This window comes from Rutilus rutilus (genome assembly GCF_951802725.1).
Source record: "Rutilus rutilus genome assembly, chromosome: 18".
Lineage (NCBI taxonomy): Eukaryota > Metazoa > Chordata > Actinopteri > Cypriniformes > Leuciscidae > Rutilus > Rutilus rutilus.
The window spans coordinates 18626304-18647560 of NC_140231.1; the positions used below are offsets into that span (position 1 = coordinate 18626304).

General features: G+C 38.3%; 3 protein-coding genes across 7 annotated transcripts in view; 2 read left to right on the forward strand and 1 right to left on the reverse strand.

Moving 5' to 3' along the window:
- The window catches only part of arhgap32b (Rho GTPase activating protein 32b), a 106180-nt gene extending 92920 nt beyond the window's left edge, over positions 1-13260 (forward strand). For all 5 annotated transcript variants that reach the window (XM_084388239.1, XM_084388240.1, XM_084388241.1 and 2 more), the window contains 8 exons: positions 149-256; positions 385-530; positions 785-986; positions 1117-1262; positions 1431-1505; positions 1599-2369; positions 2707-3296; positions 9566-13260. In XM_084388239.1, the coding sequence (XP_084244365.1) occupies positions 149-256; positions 385-530; positions 785-986; positions 1117-1262; positions 1431-1505; positions 1599-2369; positions 2707-3296; positions 9566-11797 (4270 nt within the window). In that variant the 3' untranslated portion in view covers positions 11798-13260. The remainder of the gene's footprint in view (positions 1-148; positions 257-384; positions 531-784; positions 987-1116; positions 1263-1430; positions 1506-1598; positions 2370-2706; positions 3297-9565) is intronic.
- Positions 13261-14946: 1686 nt separating this feature from the next.
- Positions 14947-16187, reverse strand: anapc13 (anaphase promoting complex subunit 13). The gene is made up of 3 exons (XM_084388244.1): positions 15904-16187; positions 15691-15796; positions 14947-15260 (listed from the first exon to the last, which is right to left on the reverse strand). Exons 1-3 carry the CDS (start codon positions 15966-15968, stop codon positions 15135-15137), a joined length of 297 nt encoding a protein of 98 aa, XP_084244370.1. The 5' UTR covers positions 15969-16187; the 3' UTR covers positions 14947-15134.
- A 622-nt stretch (positions 16188-16809) lies between these two features.
- sc5d (sterol-C5-desaturase) lies at positions 16810-20255 on the forward strand. The gene is made up of 5 exons (XM_084387917.1): positions 16810-16912; positions 17236-17452; positions 17554-17686; positions 18482-18582; positions 19260-20255. The coding sequence occupies exons 2-5, from the start codon at positions 17243-17245 to the stop codon at positions 19713-19715; spliced, it is 900 nt and encodes a 299-aa protein (XP_084244043.1). The 5' UTR covers positions 16810-16912; positions 17236-17242; the 3' UTR covers positions 19716-20255.
- Positions 20256-21257: the final 1002 nt, after the last annotated feature.

The following is a 21257-nucleotide window of genomic DNA, read 5'->3' on the forward strand; positions in this document are numbered from 1 at the left end:
ATGACTGAGGAAAATGTAGGCTGTTATTACAACACTGCTCACGTAAATTAGTTTTCTCCTGAATCGAGTGCATAATACTAATTTTAGTTAGCGTCTGATTTTAATGCATCAGTAGGTTTAATGTTTTGTATTCATATATCTCTTGTAGGACCCTCGAGTTTCTTATGAGGCATCTTTCCCACTTAGCAACCTTCAGCTATGTAACAAACATGCATACAAAGAATTTGGCCATCGTTTGGGCCCCAAACTTACTGAGGTATGATCTGCATGATGCAACGGTTTTCATACAATGTGAAAACAGATATACTGCTTGATACAATTTTTATAAATATAAAAATCGTACTATTTGTAACTAATATTTTATTTTTATTCTAAACTAAAAAGGTCAAAGCAAATAGAATCTGCTTGCTTCAGCGGAACAGCTGCCTTTATGGAGGTCCGGATTCAGTCGGTTGTGGTGGAGTTCATCCTCAACCATGTGGATGTTCTCTTCAGCCCCAAACTGAGCTCACTCATACGAGAGGGAACAGGTATGGACACAAACAGATTTCAACGGATTATGAAGATGAAATACTCAAGGCACTGAAGTGAAGTAAAAAGCCTTTAATTTGCTGGGCTAAATCATTAAAAACTGTTAAAAGTGTAGATCAACATGTTTTGGCTGCACAGCCTTCTTCAGGATACATATCAATTGTCCAAACAAGTATTTTGTTTAAACAGCATTTGTTTAATTTTTTTTTTTTTAATTGCTACATTTTCATCACAAATGTCTTTGTCTTCTTAGGACACAATTCTTTGTCTCGGCCTAAATCTTTGCTGGTACCCTCTCCATCCACAAAGCTGCTAACACTAGAAGAGGCACAGGCACGTACCCAGGCCCAGATCAACTCGCCCATCACTGCAGACAGCAAGTACATTGAGGTGGGAGAGGGTCCTGCAGCCTTACAGGGAAAATTCCACACAGTCATTGAATTCCCCACTGAGAGGTATGATTTAAGATTTAAATAATAATGAGATTTAAAATCTACAACCATGTCAGTGTTTCTGTTGTCTTAAACTGAGTGCCTGTTATTCTCATAGAGATACATTTTGTGCCTCTTATCATTTGTTACCTAGGAAAAGGCAGCCCATAAAGTCTAAAAAGTCTCCAGTCGGCAGTTGGCGGTCTTTTTTCAACTTGGGCAAGTCTTCCTCGATGTCTAAACGCAAACTACACCGCAATCCCAGTGAACCAAATGAACTCAAGGCCATGGCATTGGCTGGTTAGTGTTGAGCCATTTTCTCATTTCAGAATGTCAGACGGTCATTATCACAAAATAAACCCAGTGGTTAATCAGGTCTTACATCATGCCAAAGGGATTCATTTTGTGGTAATGTCATGTAAAAGCAATTTGTATTAACTATGTTCCCACTTTATTTTCACTGTTCAGGAGGAAGAGGAGACACCAGTACTCTTCGGTCTGCCAAAAGTGAGGAATCTCTCACCTCTCTGCATAACGTTGAAGGTAACAGAATTCTAAATCTCAAAAAATGCTCAGAATAAACTTTTAAATCAACCATTGTGAAATGACGACTTTCCTTCTTTTCCTTTAACACAGGAGAGTCTAAGGTTTACAGGCCACGCAGACCTCGCTCCAGCAGTGATGCTCTCTCTGCTTCTTTCAATGGTGACCTGCTGGATAGCAGGCAACACTGTAACTCGTATGACAACCTGGACCAAGGGGACAGTGATGGGGATGATGGTCCAATTTGTGTGCCTGCTCTCATCTCCCCACCCCGTTCCGCTGATGATGTGGACCTGAGCCCCCCTGACATTGGCATGGCCTCTTTAGATTTTGACCCCATGTCTTTTCAATGTAGCCTTCCTCTGGCAGAGACTTCCATTTTATCACTTGATGTAGATGCAAACAGTCTAAAGAGGAGTCAGGGCAGTGGCAGTGGCTCAGAGCCGGTCTCGCCAGTAAGAGCGAAAGTTACAAGTTTTTCTTTGTCTCCAGTCCACAGTCCAGCCTTAAAGGATAGAAATAAACTGCCCCCTGCATCTGTCTCAGAGAAAACTCCTCTTCAATCAATTGAGAGCAGTGAGAGGTCAGCTGTAATGGCTCCTCTAAGCATCTCTGAATCAGCTGCCTCCATTCTAAGAAAAGGACCAGAGAGAACTGCACTTCAGCCCTCTTCCCCTCCATCTCCTCTCGACTCTCCTGCAAAATTGAGCTCTCTGTCAAGAACCACTGATCTGCCCCTGAGTGAAGCCATTCAACAAGAGCTTCTTTCAAAAGCTGCAACCTTTGAGAGTAAAGAAAGTAAAGACATATCAAGCATTGACTGTTCAGAGACACCACAGGTCACCTGCTCTCAAGAGCAGCCAGGTAAGCTGAACTGACTATATATATATATATATATATATATATATATATATATATATATATATATATATACACACAAACACACACTAATATGTCATTGACCCTGATGCTACTGTGAAATGATCCTCTAAGGTAAACTGTTTAAATTTCATAAGATAATTATTTGATTTTTCAGGTTTAGTTCACCAGGCTTTTACCAGTAACGCTTTGCATGAGTGCCCTCAATGTAGAGAAATCTGTCCACAATCTGTAGAAATTTAACATTTCCCCTCTCTTACCTTTCTCGTGAATATTAGCCTGCCTGCCTTGTTTGAGTTCCCTCTGTTTTGTCCATCCATAGGAGCCGTAGTTCTGGACTCACCAAAGGGCAATGTCCCTGTCAGCTCTATGTCCCTCATCCCTCCCCCTCCCCCACCAAAGAACGCTGCCCGCATGCTTGCACTAGCTCTAGCTGAATCTGCCCAGCAGGCCTCCATTCTGTCTCAGAGGCAATCCTCTGGACCCCCTACACCAGTGTCCCCTCTTAAGACACAAGAGTTACTGGACACCCTGGACTGGCCTCCTGCTCCTCCCTTGTTATCACAGCCATCCCTGGAGGAAGCTGCAGTCTCAAAGATATCTTCTCCTACGTCTTCACCACCATCCACCCCACCTGAAAAACTAACTCACTCAGTCAGTCTTCACCTTAACACAGCTGATAGTGGGAAGCCATCTAGCATTTCCTGCAGCAACCAGGATGTTGTCTCACCAGAGAGCCCAAGCCAGAATGCTCTGCCTTCTAGTCAACCTTCTCAAGTTTCTCAGACACAAAAAAGCCCAGAGAGGCAGCAGCCTGCTGTGGGCCAGACCCCTGTGAGCACAGCCAAAACCACAAGCACCACACCAACTATCAGCAGCAAGGATGCTGTCATTCAACAACCCAGCTCTGAGGTAAGTAGTGGCACATGCAGGGATGTCAGTCGCACTAGTACTTAGATGCCAAGGCTAAACGTTACATTGTTATAAATATTCATTAGGGCTGCACAATATTGAAGAAAATGTGATATCCTATAACTTGTTAAATAACGGAATATTCGATATGCGATATGATAATGGTTTAAGTTTGTAAAGTAAATGAATTATTTCAATATATTTAAAAACTAAAAATGATATAACCAGCATACATGTTTCACATTCTTTTTGTGAAAAGAGAGCATCCCTACAACTTCTAAAAGTGAACTGCAGTTTTTTACTTTAGCATTAGCTACATAAAAACTAGGGCTGTCACTAACGATTATTTTGCGATTACTAGAGTAATAAGATATTTTTTGTGGTAATAAAAATAGACCTAAGCAAAGACCTAAGCCTTTAAAATGACCTAAAATATATTATATAAAAACGAGGCAATAATATTTGGTTCAAATGAAGTATCAAAAGCAAGTAATTATATGGTTTTATAGAACAACACTGTTAGCATACATGATATACATAATATAAGCAATCATAATATTTACATTATGTATTATAACAAATGCCTGCAGAGGGCGCCAATGGCTTGGTGATTGTTGTTACACACAAACCATGATCAAATCCTTGTTTTATATTGGCCAAACATAATTTAATTCAAATGTTCACTTAATCTTTAATATGTGGCCACTTATTTTAATACTTTAATATGTGGCCACAATGATTGTGTGTGTGTGTGTGTGTGTGTGTGTGTGTGTGTGTGTGTGTGTGTGTGTGTGTGTGTGTGTGTGTGTGTGTGTGTGTATGTGTGTGTGTGTATATATATATATATATATATATATATATATATATATATATATATATATATATATATATATGTATATATATATATATATATATATATATGTATATATATGTATATATATATATATATATATATATATATATATATATATATATATGTATATGTATATGTATATATGTATGTGTATAAATAAAAAAATAAAAAAATCTTTAATACAAGAATACATTTTTTTACATATTTAAGGTAGGAAATTTACAAAATATCTTCATGGAACATGATCTTTACTTAATATCATAAGTATTTTTTGCATTGATAATTGATCATTGAAATTGATCATTTTGACACACATATACCTGTGCACCTTATGACTGGTTTTGTGGTCCAGGGTCATATATATATATATATATATATATATATATATACAGTGAGGAAAATAAGTATTTGAACACCCTGCTATTTTGCAAGTTCTCCCACTTAGAAATCATGGAGGGGTCTGAAATTGTCATCGTAGGTGCATGTCCACTGTGAGAGACATAATCTAAAAAAAAAAAATCCAGAAATCACAATGTATGATTTTTTTAACTATTTATTTGTATGCTACAGCTGCAAATAAGTATTTGAACACCTGAGGAAATCAATGTTAATATTTGGTACAGTAGCCTTTGTTTGCAATTACAGAGGTCAAACGTTTCCTGTAGTTTTTCACCAGGTTTGCACACACTGCAGGAGGGATTTTGGCCCACTCCTCCACACAGATCTTCTCTAGATCAGTCAGGTTTCTGGGCTGTCGCTGAGAAACACGGAGTTTGAGCTCCCTCCAAAGATTCTCTATTGGGTTTAGGTCTGGAGACTGGCTAGGCCACGCCAGAACCTTGATATGCTTCTTACAGAGCCACTCCTTGGTTATCCTGGCTGTGTGCTTCAGGTCATTGTCATGTTGGAAGACCCAGCCTCGACCCATCTTCAATGCTCTAACTGAGGGAAGGAGGTTGTTCCCCAAAATCTCGCAATACATGGCCCCGGTCATCCTCTCCTTAATACAGTGCAGTCGCCCTGTCCCATGTGCAGAAAAACACCCCCAAAGCATGATGCTACCACCCCCATGCTTCACAGTAGGGATGGTGTTCTTGGGATGGTACTCATCATTCTTCTTCCTCCAAACACGTTTAGTGGAATTATGAGCAAAAAGTTCTATTTTGGTCTCATCTGACCACATGACTTTCTCCCATGACTCCTCTGGATCATCTAAATGGTCATTGGCAAACTTAAGACGGGCCTTGACATGTGCTGGTTTAAGCAGGGGAACCTTCCGTGCCATGCATGATTTCAAACAATGACGTCTTAGTGTATTACCAACAGTAACCTTGGAAACGGTGGTCCCAGCTCTTTTCAGGTCATTGACCAGCTCCTCCCGTGTAGTTCTGGGCTGATTTCTCACCTTTCTTAGGATCATTGAGACCCCACGAGGTGAGATCTTGCATGGAGCCCCAGTCCGAGGGAGATTGACAGTCATGTTTAGCTTCTTCCATTTTCTAATGATTGCTCCAACAGTGGACCTTTTTTCACCAAGCTGCTTGGCAATTTCCCCGTAGCCCTTTCCAGCCTTGTGGAGGTGTACAATTTTGTCTCTAGTGTCTTTGGACAGCTCTTTGGTCTTGGCCATGTTAGTAGTTGGATTCTTACTGATTGTATGGGGTGGACAGGTGTCTTTATGCAGCTAACGACCTCAAACAGGTGCATCTAATTTAGGATAATAAATGGAGTGGAGGTGGACATTTTAAAGGCAGACTAACAGGTCTTTGAGGGTCAGAATTCTAGCTGATAGACAGGTGTTCAAATACTTATTTGCAGCTGTATCATACAAATAAATAGTTAAAAAATCATATATTGTGATTTCTGGATTTTTTTTTTAGATTATGTCTCTCACAGTGGACATGCACCTACGGTGACAATTTCAGACCCCTCCATGATTTCCAAGTGGGAGAACTTGCAAAATAGCAGGGTGTTCAAATACTTATTTTCCTCACTGTATATATATATATATATATATATATATATATATATATACAGTGCTATGCATAAGTTTAGACACCCATGCTAAAGTTGACTAAAAAGAGGAATAAAAAATCATCTTTTGGAAATTTAACTTAATGCCTTAATTTAAAAAATTAGGAAAAATCCAACCTTTAAGGACACCAATTTTCTTTGTGAATGAATAATGTATCGTAAATAAATAAATGTTCTTCCTTGAAATTCAGGGTGCATAAGTTTGGACACCCCTATGTTAAATTCCCATAGAGGCAGGCAGATTTTTATTTTTAAGTATTTTTTTTTAAAAAAAATTAGGATACTATGCATCCTGATAAAGTTCCCTTGGCCTTTGGAATTAAAATAGCCCCACATCATCACATAGCCTTCACCATACCTAGAGATTGGCATGGGGTACTTTCCATAAGATCATCTCTCAATGCAAATCAAACTAGCTTTTAGGCTAACTGAAATAAAACCATGCCAATCTCTAGGTATGGTGAAGGCTATGTGATGATGTGGGGCTATTTTAATTCCAAAGGCCAAGGGAACTTTATCAGGATGCATAGTATCCCGGATCCATGAAGTAACTGGCCTTTAAAAATAAAAATCTGCCTGTCTCTATGGGAATTTAACATAGGGGTGTCCAAACTTATGCACCCTGTATTTTAAGGAAGAACATTTATTTATTTACGATACATTATTCATTCACAAAGAAAATTGGTGTCCTTAAAGGTTGGATTTTTCCTAATTTTTTAAATTAAGGCATTAAGTTCAATTTCCAAAATATGATTTTTTATTCCTCTTTTTAGTCAACTTTAGTATGGGTGTCTAAACTTATGCATAGCACTGTATATATATATATATATATATATATATAATCCTCAGGGCATATATTTATTTGATTGAATCGCAGCCTATGTGAATTGACAATTGCACTATGCTATACTATGGTTTTTAAATGGTTTTAATACATTGTGCAGCCTTAGAAAACGGTCTAATAATGCGGTTCATGGATTCTCGTCCTTGGAATTTGCCACTTCTGGTATTTTGCCGGTTACCCAGCAAGGGTAAATTGCAATCGAGGATTATTTTAAATCGAGTACTCTAATTTAATTGAGGAATTGTGACAGCCCTAATAAAAAGTTAGTGTCATTTTAACATATATGTAAACCATGGGTATTTAGGATTTCAGGTAGGCCTACATTAGATTAATTTAAGAGAAATTGAATAATCAGATTTAAAAATAAAACACTGCTTAGTCATCACTGTATTTAATTGATTCTTATTAAAGCTACAAAAGTTATTCCGTCAAGAGCAGTATGTGATTTTCTCTTTTTGTCTTTTTTTTTTATTAATATTAAGCACACAGACTGAAGCAGGTTTATTAGGCTGCTGTCACTTTAAGAGCTACACAGATCCAATATATTGTTACACACGCGCTTTCTTTCTCAATTGTTTACTCCACTTAAGACATAGCTGACTGTGTTTACATGAATACTTACCAAGACGGGCATTTTGACATCATTTTGTGTGTATATGGCCATATACGCTGCAGAAGAGAACTGAAATCAGGATTACGCAAGAGACCGCTTCCTGTGCGCGTGAGTAGGCCCTACTTCGCTTATTGCGCCTAATAACATTAAGCATATCACATGTATGTAACAGTCATGTGTCCAGTCTACTCTGTGCTGTCTGCGTTGACCTAAAACTTAGACTTTTTGTAATCTTTTGACGTATAAAATCATTCAGATATCGTAAGCCATTGCGATATGCATATCTCAATATGTACACTTGTGATATTGCTATCATTTCAATATATCGTGCAGCCCTTATATTGATCATCCAGGTCTTTACCATTGTAAGTTCAAATTTCGAAAAGCATGTTATTAACCCTCTCGGGTCTGAGGTGTTTTCTGGGCCCTGGAGGTGTTCTGACATGCTCTGATATTTGTGCTTATTTCTGTTACTTGTAACATTTTCATGGCTAAAGTCTGATTACACTGTATTCAGCACAAACTCTGTTACAATAATATGTGAGCAGCATCTGTGTAAAAGTTTGAGAAAATTACGTTTATGTGTGGTTTGTAGGGGGGGAAAAATAAAGTCACTGAAATAACGCCATAAAACCCATACTGAATATTTGTTCACAAGACTTTTTGAAAATCATGTAGCCTAGAATTTTAGCTTCAAAACGATGTTAAAAAAAAAAAAAATTCCTGCCCACTCATTCACACAAAACAATATATTGATTTAAAATTTGTAAGACATGTTTTGTGTAAGAAAGCTGTTTGTATTTTTTGTGTAAGAAAGCTGTTTTGTTATTGTTAGCACATTATAAACATCTACGTTTAAGCAGATATCCACAAACATAGTATTTAACAGTAAACACTGGTCTAAACATTCTAATATTCATCATGTTAGTGTAAACACTCATACTAGCCTACTTTTATATCATGCTGTGTTTTATATTATAGAGCATAGAAACATCCTTGTGTCATGCATGTATATTTATTTAGCATTGAAAGGTTGCCTACCTGTCTATAGTTCATATTTCATATATAGTTTCCATTGATTTCATACATTTTAGTCTGGCAACTGTTCAACTAGTACAATGTGTATAATAACAACTAATATAATAGAGAATACATTTCTTACCTTAAAAATCTTTCTTATCTTAAAATCACGTTCTTATTCTTCTGCGGCAAATCCAAGGTAAACTCACAGTGTGTCTTCCAAACTCAATGAAAAACAGAGGAATGATGAAGTTTGATGCTTTGTTTTGAGGTGATGGGGGCGTTTACAGGTTCGCATTCCTTCACGTGGACTATTAGCATGTGAATCGCTTGTGCGTGCGTGGGTGTGGTCACATTACAGATAATGAGCAGACGCTTGAGAAACTGTACCTCTCGTTGGTTTCATACAGATTACTTAAACAGAGAATATTTGCTCTTATATTACTTCATTTAAAAATAGACACTTCAAGCTTTTCAGAATGGACTTCACACTGAGACGGCAGAACGTGCATCATGTTTATTTTCTTTATTTTACGAAAAGCACAACATTTTGTTTTTATCGTGAGTGTACACAATTCAAAACTATGAAATGTCTACTTTTATTTATGTATAACACTTATCTGTATGACAAAAATCGATGGAGTTATTTGAGTCTCTTTCGCACTGATAAGAAAAAAAGCGAGGTGGTTGACCCCTGGGGGTTAAGCATTATTGCTGTTTGTCTGCTAAGGGGGTTATGATGTTGTATGACATTTCAGATTTGTCATATTGTATCAAAATTGTTATCAAGAATAATTCGATCATTATTCTGGTATTGTTATCAGTAACAAAATTTACAGCACATGTAAATATCAAAGGAAAATATGTAAGATATCTAACAGTGTTTGTTTGGGTTTAATCCTTAGATCCGTATGACTGAAACGCTCCTGCCACTGAAATCCACAAAGGCGGCAGATCAACTGGTCGCAATTCTTCAGCCTCAGCCTCAAATACAGATTCAACCTAATGCCTCGTTTCGGTCTCAACCCCAAGTTCAGCCTCATTCTCAGTCACAAGCACAGCCTCAATTTCAGCCCAGATCGCAGCCCAATGCTAGAGTTGCGCCAACCCCGGCAGCACCTCTTGATCCTGTGGAAAAACCATGGGAAGCCATAAAGCCTGTCCATCCGAAGGGAGATAGCGCTCCTCAACACCACACTCAGGGAGTGACACCGCCAACACCCCCTGTTCGCTCGATTGAAAGTAAACTAGCAATGGCGGCTCTCTGCAACACTGAGGCAGCAAACCCCGCCAACTTTCATGCCATCTTAGAGACATCCATGAGGGGCTCAGTGGACGAGACTCCCCCACAATCTCATCCACCTCACCACAGGTCTTCCACTCATCAATCAGGTTATATTTACCACTCAAAAGGGGAGGCAGCCCTATTGGAGCCCACTGCAGAGGCATATTACCATCAGCGGGTAACCACTTCTGGTCAGGCTACAATAGGGTACCATTACCGGCCAGAGAGTGTCCCACCTCACGTTTCTTACGTGTCGAAATCAGAGCCACAGATTTCTTATAGAGGCCACGGTGATGGGCGATACAATACGATTGGACCCAGGTCCTACCACCAGTCCATCAAATCTCGTGGCCCACCGAGAGGTGAGTACGTTTCTCCAAGTTCAGTGCACCACTCCCATGGCTACAGCCAGGTAGATGGACCTACCGTGTACCCAACAATCCGCAGGGTCCACTCCCTACATGTGCCCCCCACGGCTATCCGCTCAATGCCAGTCAACAGAACTGAGGTTCCACCAGATGATGAGTTATTTTACTATCAGCGCCCAGTCTACCACTGCAAGTCTCACCAGCCGCCCTCTCAAGCTGATTATCATGTCACACAACTGCAGCCTTACTTTGAGAATGGAAGAGTTCAGTACCGCTACAGCCCCTACTCTGGTTCTCATGTTCTGGATGCCCCTTTCTATGATGTGGACCATTACGGTACGATCCGTTTACGGCATGTCCATTCCTTCAGTGGTCGGGACAGTGCCCCTCTACTTCGATCTGGAGCCAAATCTGGAGGCTACCACTACCTTTCACGTCATTTCATTCCTTTAAAGGAGCATAGCTTCGTAAGCAGGGACATGCCACCTTACGGTGGTTCAAAGGGAAATATTTACTTTGCGTGGGACCCAGAGGAAGCAGAGAGGCTTCGCATACACTCTATCCGCAGGGAAAGCAGAGCTAGGCAAAAGGTGAAGGGTTCTATTATGTCTCAGTATGACAATGTGGGGCCCTACATGCCAGTGGATATAGACATGTTACACTTGCGCAGCAAATCAGATCCTGGCAAAACTGTATTGATGACCACCGAAAGCAAGGAGCCGAGATACAATATTGTTCCTGGATCTCAGCATGCTCCCAGGCACTTGATCTCCGATCCAGATGTCCTGTTGTATATGGAAACAGAGAAGCACTGCCACGGAAATGGAATGGGGGACCAAACCGCCAAACAGGGCAGCTCCAGGACCTACTCATCCATCCATTCACATCAATCGCAACTTCCACCACGAAGTCTGCAGCACTTACCAGAGGGTAGCCATCTTGACCCAAAGTTTGAGCCAGGGGAAAAGCAACTGAGCAGTAAACATTGGCAGGAACACTCGGAGAGCAGGAGTGCCCAGCCTCGCTACGAAAGGTCCGATTTGGATCGCCACATATGCAGGGTTAAAGCCACAAGCAGCGCCAGTGAAGATGAACAAGCAGTTCCTGTGAAGCCAGCTCCTCCACCCAAGCCTGAGAGATCCCATAGTGTTAGAGAGCGGCAGCATTACAACCTGTCTAGTCTTCCCGCACATTTACCAGACAATTCAGATGGAGACCACAGTGGATCCTACTCCCATCAGTCACAGGGGCAAAGACAAGGCGCTGTTACTTCACAGTCACACTACGACAACCTGGATGACTACCATCCGGTACCTCCGTCCCAAACCTCACTAGCTAATCGGAGTGGTTCTAGCTCCTATCATAGCCCTGGTTTCTCAACTCCACACAGTAACCGTGCATACTCCACAGCCTTAGGACAGGGCGCCTTCATACAAGCTGAGCTTTCAGTGCAGAGGCCAGAGACAGAGATAAATGCAGAATGAACAGGCATTTAATGACAAATGGGATAGATTTGGAACATTATTGTTGGAGTCAATAATAATTATAATAATTCGGCAGCCTCTGCGGGACAGTGGACTGCCGCCTGACTGTTTACATTCAGTTTCATTTTTTTTAAATGTACAAAGAAATGTTAAAGACTTTTTACTGAACTGAATGTACCATAATTTTGGTTGTTTAAACATGGAGATATAACTTGTTATATACTGTAGATACTCTGCGATATTGACAAATGGTACATAAATCATAACCAGATGTATATCTGAAATGATGTATATCTGAAAAGTACTACTGGATATAAGGGATTATTTAGCTCTGTGTTATTTCTTTGAAAAGGTCTGGGATGGGGTATAAATGAAGTGTAAAGGTTTGCATTTTAGAAATGCATGTAATCTATCTTTTACAGAACAGTTCTGTGTACCTTATTGTGTACTTTCTGGATGTTACAGTAACAGTGGAAAGGAACCCCTGTTTAAGTCAACCTACCTTAATTTTACACTACAACTAGGTGGTACATGAAATTCTTAATTTTCTGCCTTCAGGTTGGAGGCCCAAAATGTGCATTTTTTCATTTTGTCCAAACTGTGCCATTACTATTATGTATGATAGGGTTTAATCACAAGCAACTGGATTTCTTTCTTCATTTGAAAACTTGACCAGGTTTGACTGAACTATGTTGGATAGGTTGCTCTTTGTTGTTTGAGGGACCAAACAATGAATGTGGATTTGATTGCAGAAGTATTCATGAAGGTGTTGGAGAATGACTGAAAGTGAGAGTGCCTGTGTGAAGTGACTCATTTTCTCTCCCCTTTCAGAGAAATGTTATTGAAAGGGAGCTTTTGATACATTAAGTGATTAAAATATGTATCTGACTGATTTAAGACCAGTGCCATACTTACATTTTTGTAACAAACTGTATTACTAAATTTTACATAGATCCATAACTTTTCTTCTGTAAGGGGAACCACTTACCTGAAAACTCATTCATTTAAGTCTGCTTAACTTTGTGCGTTTACAATGAGGACGATGTACAATGCTCTCAGAATGATTCTGTCAGATGGAGATAAACCTATATTTTAGTAATTTAAAAGGACAGTTTATGATCAGTGGACCCAGTTTTGTTCTTTTGCTAAGTCATTGCATGTTACCGTTCTGTCAGACAGTAATTATTATTATTGCGTAGCGATAACTTTAAAATTCATGTTTGAGTATTCAAGTGAGCCCAAGCTCGCAATGGCATAATTTGTATGTTTGTGGTTGATTCCCTGATAACATGTTTTTGTGTTTTGCCAAGTCTTATGAAGTTCATTCTTATTTTGCCAGCATTTTTATGATTGACAGTTAATATGCTGTGTTTTCTCGTTTTTTGTTTTTGTTTGTTATAGACTGTGAAAAAAAAATGGTTGGGTGGCTAGTGTGCAAAAAAAATAAAGGCATTCATATGTAACCTCTATTTTATGGGACCAAACTGAAATTTTAATGCAGCATCTCCATGCCTGCATTCTCCTCATGAGGACTTGACCCCTAAACATTAGCATTAAAGCCTCATGGCCTAATTTAATCAAGCTTTTATTGCCCTGCAGTCTGATTTCTTTTGGCCGCGATGACATTTAGTCTTTGAATGCACATTTTTGGGGAATAATATTTTATTTTCAAGTATAGTTTACAAATAAATCAACTTTACTATTTTTCTCAGTAACAAATACTTCATACAACATAAATCTGTAATATAATACAGCTACAGTCTTGATTTAATTTGGCTGCGAAATGGATTGTTGTATAAAAAATCTCAATCAAGATTGCATTTGATATGTTAATCTCAAGCCATTGTACTGTAACTCTATAGCTATTTGTTCGTACTCCCCCAAACCTATACACATCTGCCTAAGGACCCACCTAGCTGAACACATATTTCTGTAATACCAAGAAAGTATTATACATGTTGGCAATGACTGAAACATAATATGCTCTTAGTTAGCCATGGTTCAAATATATTTGTGATAACACTTGGAGAATTTCAGTGTCACCTTTTGAACCCAAATAAAATTAAGCTTAGCCTGAGAAGGAATGATTTATTGATTCCATTCTTTACTGCTTATGCATTTAATTCAATTATTAGCTATTTCATGCTTGCTTGCATTATATTTCCAGTGACTAATTGCATTTGAGTTTCATATTATGTGTACTGCAGTATAAGGATGGCTGTCCCTGCAATCAGTCTAATGTACACTACCTTTCAAAAATTTGAGGTTGGTAAGATGTGTCGATGTTTGCACGCCCACCATTTTCAACTAAAAACGTTAAACTTTTTTTCCATGCGTTTTGACCATTCATTTAAAATGCAAGCTTTTTAAATTGGGTTTCAAAGTACAAGTTTTTGAAAACGATACTGTTATCGTCTCTGTGTAAACTACAAAAATGTGAATTTGTGAAAACTGATGTCACATGCATGCGCGCAATATTTCTTTACAAAGTGACATCGCCAACTACTGGCCTGGCATGAATAATACAGTGTTTTAGTAGTTTTCATGGATCCTTCTAAACAGGGATCGTTTTGACAACATTGTTGTCTGTACATGAAAAAAGCAAAGGAAAAACACTTGTTTTTAGTACATCGTTGTCGTGTAAACGTACCCTGAAAGTCTGATGCTCACAAAGGCTGCATTTATTTGATAAAATACAGTAAAAACAGTAATATTGTGAAATATTACAATTTAAAATAACTTTTTATGGTTTAATACATAATTTATTCATGTGAAGACAAAGCTTAATTTTCAGCAGCCATTATAGTGTCACTTGATCCTTCAGAAAATCATTAATATGCTGACTTGGTGCTTAAAAAAAAAGTTTTTGAGAGTTATTTTTTGGAAACCTTGATAAAAATAAAAAAATTCCGGATTTTTTGATGAATAGAAAATTCAAAGACCAGCGTTTATTTGAAATAAGAATATTTTCTAACTTGTCTTTACTGTCACTTTTGATTAATTGTAGGTTGCAACTAAGAAAACTGAAAGAAGTATTGTGCATTTTAGAGAACTAATCTGAAACCTTGAACATTTTGTAAATTGTGAGAGAGACAAATGTCTGGCAGTTTAAACACCTAGCACACAACTCAAATGGATTGATACTGCACTTCAATTTTAAACATTTTATTTAGTTCTTCTGATATCAAAACAATGAAACCCTTTTAATGAAAATCACAGTGGCACAGTTATTCAATGTCATATTTTCAGAAACGAGCCCGAGTTCTTTCTATTATAAATAAATCTTGGATCAGATCACCCACAGAAGGATCAGTTGGAGAGGACAGAGCCTTCCCATCTAACTGCCGATGTTTGGGGTGTTTTCATGCAAACTTTGCAGGGCGAGATCTGACCACTTCATCTCTTGTTCTTTGACTGACTCGGTTGATCCGCCGTTGTCTTGTTCTGCTTCAGGAAGTTCACTCTTTCAGAAAAGAGATTAAGAGTTAAATCATCATACGATAGGCTTAGAGGCAATTTATGGAAAACATAATACAAATATAAAGTGCTCAAATCGTCTAATTCAAATATTTCCACGTGTGAAATATGTAACTGATCAGGGGTGCGTTTCCCGAAAGCATCGTTGGCCAACTATGGTCGCAAGTTCATCGCAATGTCCATTGAACTCTATTGGTAACGACGGAACATGCGACCATAGTTGGCCAACGATGCTTTCGGGAAACGCACCCCAGACTAGGCCTATATGTTGTGCAAATGAGGAAAAATAAACAATTTGATGTGCATATTTCACTGCTGACTGCAGTACTTACAGTACGAGCCAATCATTGCCATGTTAAATTTTGATGTACGTAATTCGGAAGGCACATATCAAAACTGTAAATATGAATTCTCACCAGTGGGATCGTCACGTCCTCATAAGGCAGTCTGTCTTCTCTCCAGGCATCGTCTGTGAGATCAAGAACTCTTCCATCTCTCTGTACTTCACTGTCCATGATCCGACTTTGGTACACAATCATAAGATCAAACTACGTTAAATCACATAATCGTAAGTTATGTAGTGTATGTAGTGCAGTACATGTTGTGAACGTAAGAATACAAATCCGTACAGTCTTATGCCCAGCGCAGCTGTTTGTTGCGTCGCTGTCTGATGACGCAGAGACGGTCTATTCATTAGACCGCATAGCTCCTATTTATATTTGAGCATACAACATCATGTAGTCGATAATGCACCTGGATTAATAAAACCGAGTAATCACAGTGTTTCTTTAATTTACTCTGATTCATTTGTAACGCCATACAGCGACGTACAATTTGTGACCAGGGGTGCGTTTCCCGAAAGCATCGTTGGCCAACTATGGTCGCAAGTTCATCGCAATGTCCATTGAACTCTATTGGTAACGACGGAACTTGCGACCATAGTTGGCCAACGATGCTTTCGGGAAACGCACCCCAGATCTTTTCAATGAATCTGTTGAGCCGGTTCATAAACCTCGTCTGATTGAATCTTCCACGAATTGGTACGAACAAGACGCACTAGAAATTTTGCATGACAGTTCTATACAGAATTGGTTTTACTAAAACGCACAACAACTTTGCAGACAATAGATGAATTTAAGTACAATTAAATTAATTGTAAATACATATTATATTTGAATTAAAAATGTATATATTTTATGAGCTGACACATGGCTACAACAAAATGAACTAGGGCAGATACAATTACAATAAATATCTTAATAATAATAAAACTTAAACGAGAACAAGGTGTGTGCCTCATACAGATTTACTGAAACAATTGAACGTAAGGGACACATGATGACCCAATTATGTCAAGACATCAAACAATCATTGAATCTGTTTCAACCGGTTCTTTGAATTGAACTGTTCAAAAGAACCGATTCGTGGAAAGGAGTTGGACTTCCTATCACTAACGCCATGACCAGATTTCGCATCGACCAATGAGCTGTCAAGAAACGGGCTCGCGCTGTGAGGAAGTGAGCCGCCATTGGCTGCGTCTGTTTGTGTTTCTTCAGTGAAAGCAGAAGGACGGCCTCTGTGAGGGCTTTAACCTCAGATATTTTCTTCTCTGGCGTGTCTTCAAAAACACCAATACAGGTGAGCTGATTGTTTCGTACAATTACAGCATTTTCTTTTAGCTACTAACATCTATTATTAACAACAACATAGACTTTTCATTCATTCTGTATAATCTTTTTTCTAAATCATTTTGTCTTTTGGAAGTACAAAGTTATTGTTTACAATATTGGGGAAAGTGCACTTGAGTGTTTCTTGTTTCTTCCCCCTCAGTGTTTCTTTTAATCATTCTTTTTTTCTTTACAATACAGTAACGTTATACAGCAGTGATGATTTAATTTGAAGCTGCCTTCTTTAGTCACATTATAGACAGTTAATCCCACTTCTTCTGGCCATCTTTTAAGGTCAAAGATGGACCTTTTGTTGAACGTAGCAGATGATTACTTCTTCACTCCATATGTGTATCCCTCATCATGGCCCGAGGACGAGCCTCTGCGACAGATCATCGGTTTGATGGTGGTCACCAACCTGGGTGCTGCCATCTTTTATCTAGGCCTGGGTGCTTTGTGCTACTACTTCGTTTTTGACCACAAATTAATGCAACACCCTCAATTTTTGGAGGTTTGTTTATGCATCTAGCAACCTACAGTGTCTTTTTCTGTTTCGCATCAGAGGAAAGAATTAATGTTTTGTTTTTTGTTTGTTTGTTTTTTTGTCAATAGAACCAGGTGCAACGTGAAATAAAGTATGCTTTGTGGTCTTTGCCCTATATCAGCATACCTACAGTAGCGTTGTTTTTTGCTGAGGTGAGAGGATACAGCAAACTGTACGACAGAGTCGATGAATCACCCCTCGGTAAGAGAATAGAGCTGTGTTCATAAATGCCAATCAAAGTTTGTGCTAAACAAGTGATACATGGACAAAGTCTTTGCTTTGTCAAGTGGATTGGTAACACTTTACTTGAAGGGGTGTGCATAAGACTGACATGACACCGTCATAATCATGACATGACACATGCCATAAATATGAAGGAGGTCTTATGCATGTTTATGACAACTGTCATTAAGTGTCATTCGCTCAATTATGACATTTTTAATGCAAATATGACATTGTGTGAGATGTCTTTGTTATGGCAACTTGACATTACTAAGACAACACACCCTGTCATAAATATGTCATAAACATGACATAGCAGATTAATTATCAAACTTAAGAAACCACTTAGGCTTTAGGGGTTAACATTTCATTAATCTGCCATGTGGTTGGTTTTGACATTGGCTGTCATGAAGCCATTATAACATTTTAATGACAAATTAAATTTGTACCACTGTACTTGAGGTCAAGAAAAACATTCATGACACAGTTATAATGGCTTCATGACAGCCAATGTCAAAACCAACCACCTGACAGTTTAATGCAATGCTAACCCATAAAGCTAAGTGCTTTCTGAAGTTTGATAATTCATCTGCTATGTCATGTTTATGACCATTTATGTTGCCTTGGTAATGTCAAGTTGACACTTGTCATAAACATGCATAAGACATCCTTCATATTTATGACATCTGCCATGTCATGATTATGAAGGTGTCATGTTAGTCTTATGCACACCCCTTCAAGTAAAGTGTTACCATTTATTCTTGTTTTTTTCAGGTTGGACAGGGCTTATTTTCAGCATGGTCTCTTTCCTGTTTTTCACTGACATGTGCATTTACTGGATCCACAGATTCCTTCACCACAAGTTGATATATAAGGTATTTAAGATGAATGATAATGCAAGGCATAATTATAATTTGGTTTAACAGTGGGTAAAAAAAAAAGAGGAGAAAGAGTAATATTACAAAAAACAGGATTATATTAAGGACGCAGGAAAAACATATTAGCCAATTAAAACAATATTCCCAAGAAAACATGCTTTGAAAATTATGAGAAAGTAAACAATAAAGAAAAAATCTATTTGTATTTTAGAACAGTGTTATTTAGAATTATTACTATATTTTATAATTTTAGTGTTTGCAAATTTGATGTGCTTTTGTCGTTTAAAATTTTTTTTGCTTTTTAAATTTCTGTATAGCTTTAGTTTTCACAGATTTTAATACGTCAACTGATTATTATTATTTATTTTTCATCTGATATTTATATTTTATTGTGAATTTGTTAATTTTATCCACCATATTACCATCCATATTATGGGTACATAGTAAGAATGACCCACCTGTATGGGTCACAATATGACACCGTTTGTTTCTGATTTTGAATATGCTTTCTGCTACCAATAAAAGTGTTCTCAATATAACACATTTTTCCATATTTAAAACCATTCTGAATAATTGTGTAGATTTCCCCCTACAGAAAATATGAAAAAGGTGTATATTCCATGTCTTTGATATATATAATCCCGTTTTTTTCATCCTTTTCCCTTCATATACAGTATTTTCACAAACCACATCATGTGTGGAAGATCCCCTCTCCGTTCGCCAGCCACGCTTTCCACCCGGTGGATGGATTTCTTCAGGGCCTACCGTACCACATCTACCCCTTCCTCTTCCCTCTACACAAGGTTCTGTACTTAGCCCTGTACGTGTTCGTCAACATATGGACCATCTCCATCCATGACGGGGACTACCGCGTGCCCAGCCTGTTGGAAAAAATCATCAATGGTTCAGCTCACCACACTGACCACCACCTCTTCTTTGACTACAACTACGGGCAGTACTTCACCCTGTGGGACCGCATCGGAGGCTCCTACCGCTATCCTTCAGCCATGATGGGGAAGGGGCCGCACGACCACATCAAGAAATTGATGGCAGAAGGGAAGCTGAGCTCAGACAGCATAAACGGCCACACTAATAATAATAAAAATGGCATTCATGTCAAGAAAGAGTAGGTAGGCACATAAAAGCTTAAGGTAAGGTAAGATTTCTGCTCTTAAAATATGTCCTTAATAAGTCCTTATTTGTGAGACTCTGAAACTCTACTTAGCACTAAAATAATCAGTTATGCAATTGCCTAAAGGAAGCAAAGACTAAATGATTACATTTTGCCAAATAGAAACATTCACTATGGTTACCCTGTTGGTATTTTTGCCTTTTTGCCTTTGTGTAACCTAATACGAATGACTTGAATTAACAGGCTTCTGACAAGTAAGCGTCTATAATTTTGCAATCATAAACATTCAAAGAATGTATAAAGATTGACAGGACTATCCCTTCACATCAACTCATTCACCTTTCTATTAGCAGTATGCCGTTGTTAAACTAAACAAGACTCTTGAGTTCCTCCATAGCTCTGTTTATCTATGAACTTATCAATGGTTCAGAGACCAGGTGAAGGTTTTTACTGATCTAGTCATCTTGTTTTAAAAGAGATTCTGTGGTTTGCTTTTTATATGAAATGCACATTCTTTCCAAATAAAAAAGTAGCTGTATATTTCACTGGTGTTGTAATATTGTGCACGGAAATCTGAGGTCAAGTCAGGTAATGTACTTAAGCCCAATTATGGATGGAGAAGAAAGCAATATTGCTCGTGTTACATGATTGTTGATAGTGAACTTTGTAACCTTGTCCTTCGTAGCATAGCAACAGTTCGTGTGGCGCATCAGGGCACACACAAGAGGGTGCTGTTGAATCACACATGGTTCTGGTATTTGTGATTAAAGTACCAAAAGGTGCAGAAGTAATGTAGTTTTATTGACAAACCAAAGCGGTGAAAAGGACGATATTGCCAGAACACTTACATCACAAAAGAACAGATTTTATTTCTTGTTAACTTCATAAATGTAAAACAAACAAACAAACTCAAATTAAAAATATTTGTTCTTCATTATTTAAATGAGGAGAAAAACCTCTAGGCAATGCATTGTTAGGCAAATTTAATTCATGCTCCTGTTAAAAACATCCTGGCAAGCTAATTAGTGGCTCTTATGACTAATGCGTTGCCACAAAGGTTCACGTTTGAACTGAAATGTAAAGGCCGTTGAATCACTTGTTGAAAATGCTCGCAAACTTTGATTAAGGTGTGTTGGAGGGGGAAAAGGTACCTTTGTGTGAGGTGTTAAACTACAGCCCAGATCATTTTTCCAGTCACATTTCCTAGGAGAGAAATAAGGATACAATTTTGAAGTTGGCAGCTTTATTTATGTATTGAAGCGGGTGGGCTAGCAGGGTTCCTTCAGGTTTTATGCTGTGAATATCAGAAGGCATTATGCTTTTAATGAATTTTTATATGAATATAAAGTGAAGCACTTATGTTATAGCATAATGTGTAATTAAATCTATTATCTTTGGCTAATTTAGGTAGCAATTCTTTACTTGGCTTGGTGTCACAGTGTGTAAGTTTGCCACCGTGCTCTCGTGTGGGCTATATGCAAACTGTTGCGTGCACGTGTGTTTTAGGCAGTGAGAGAGTTTATGAACCAAATAACTGAAC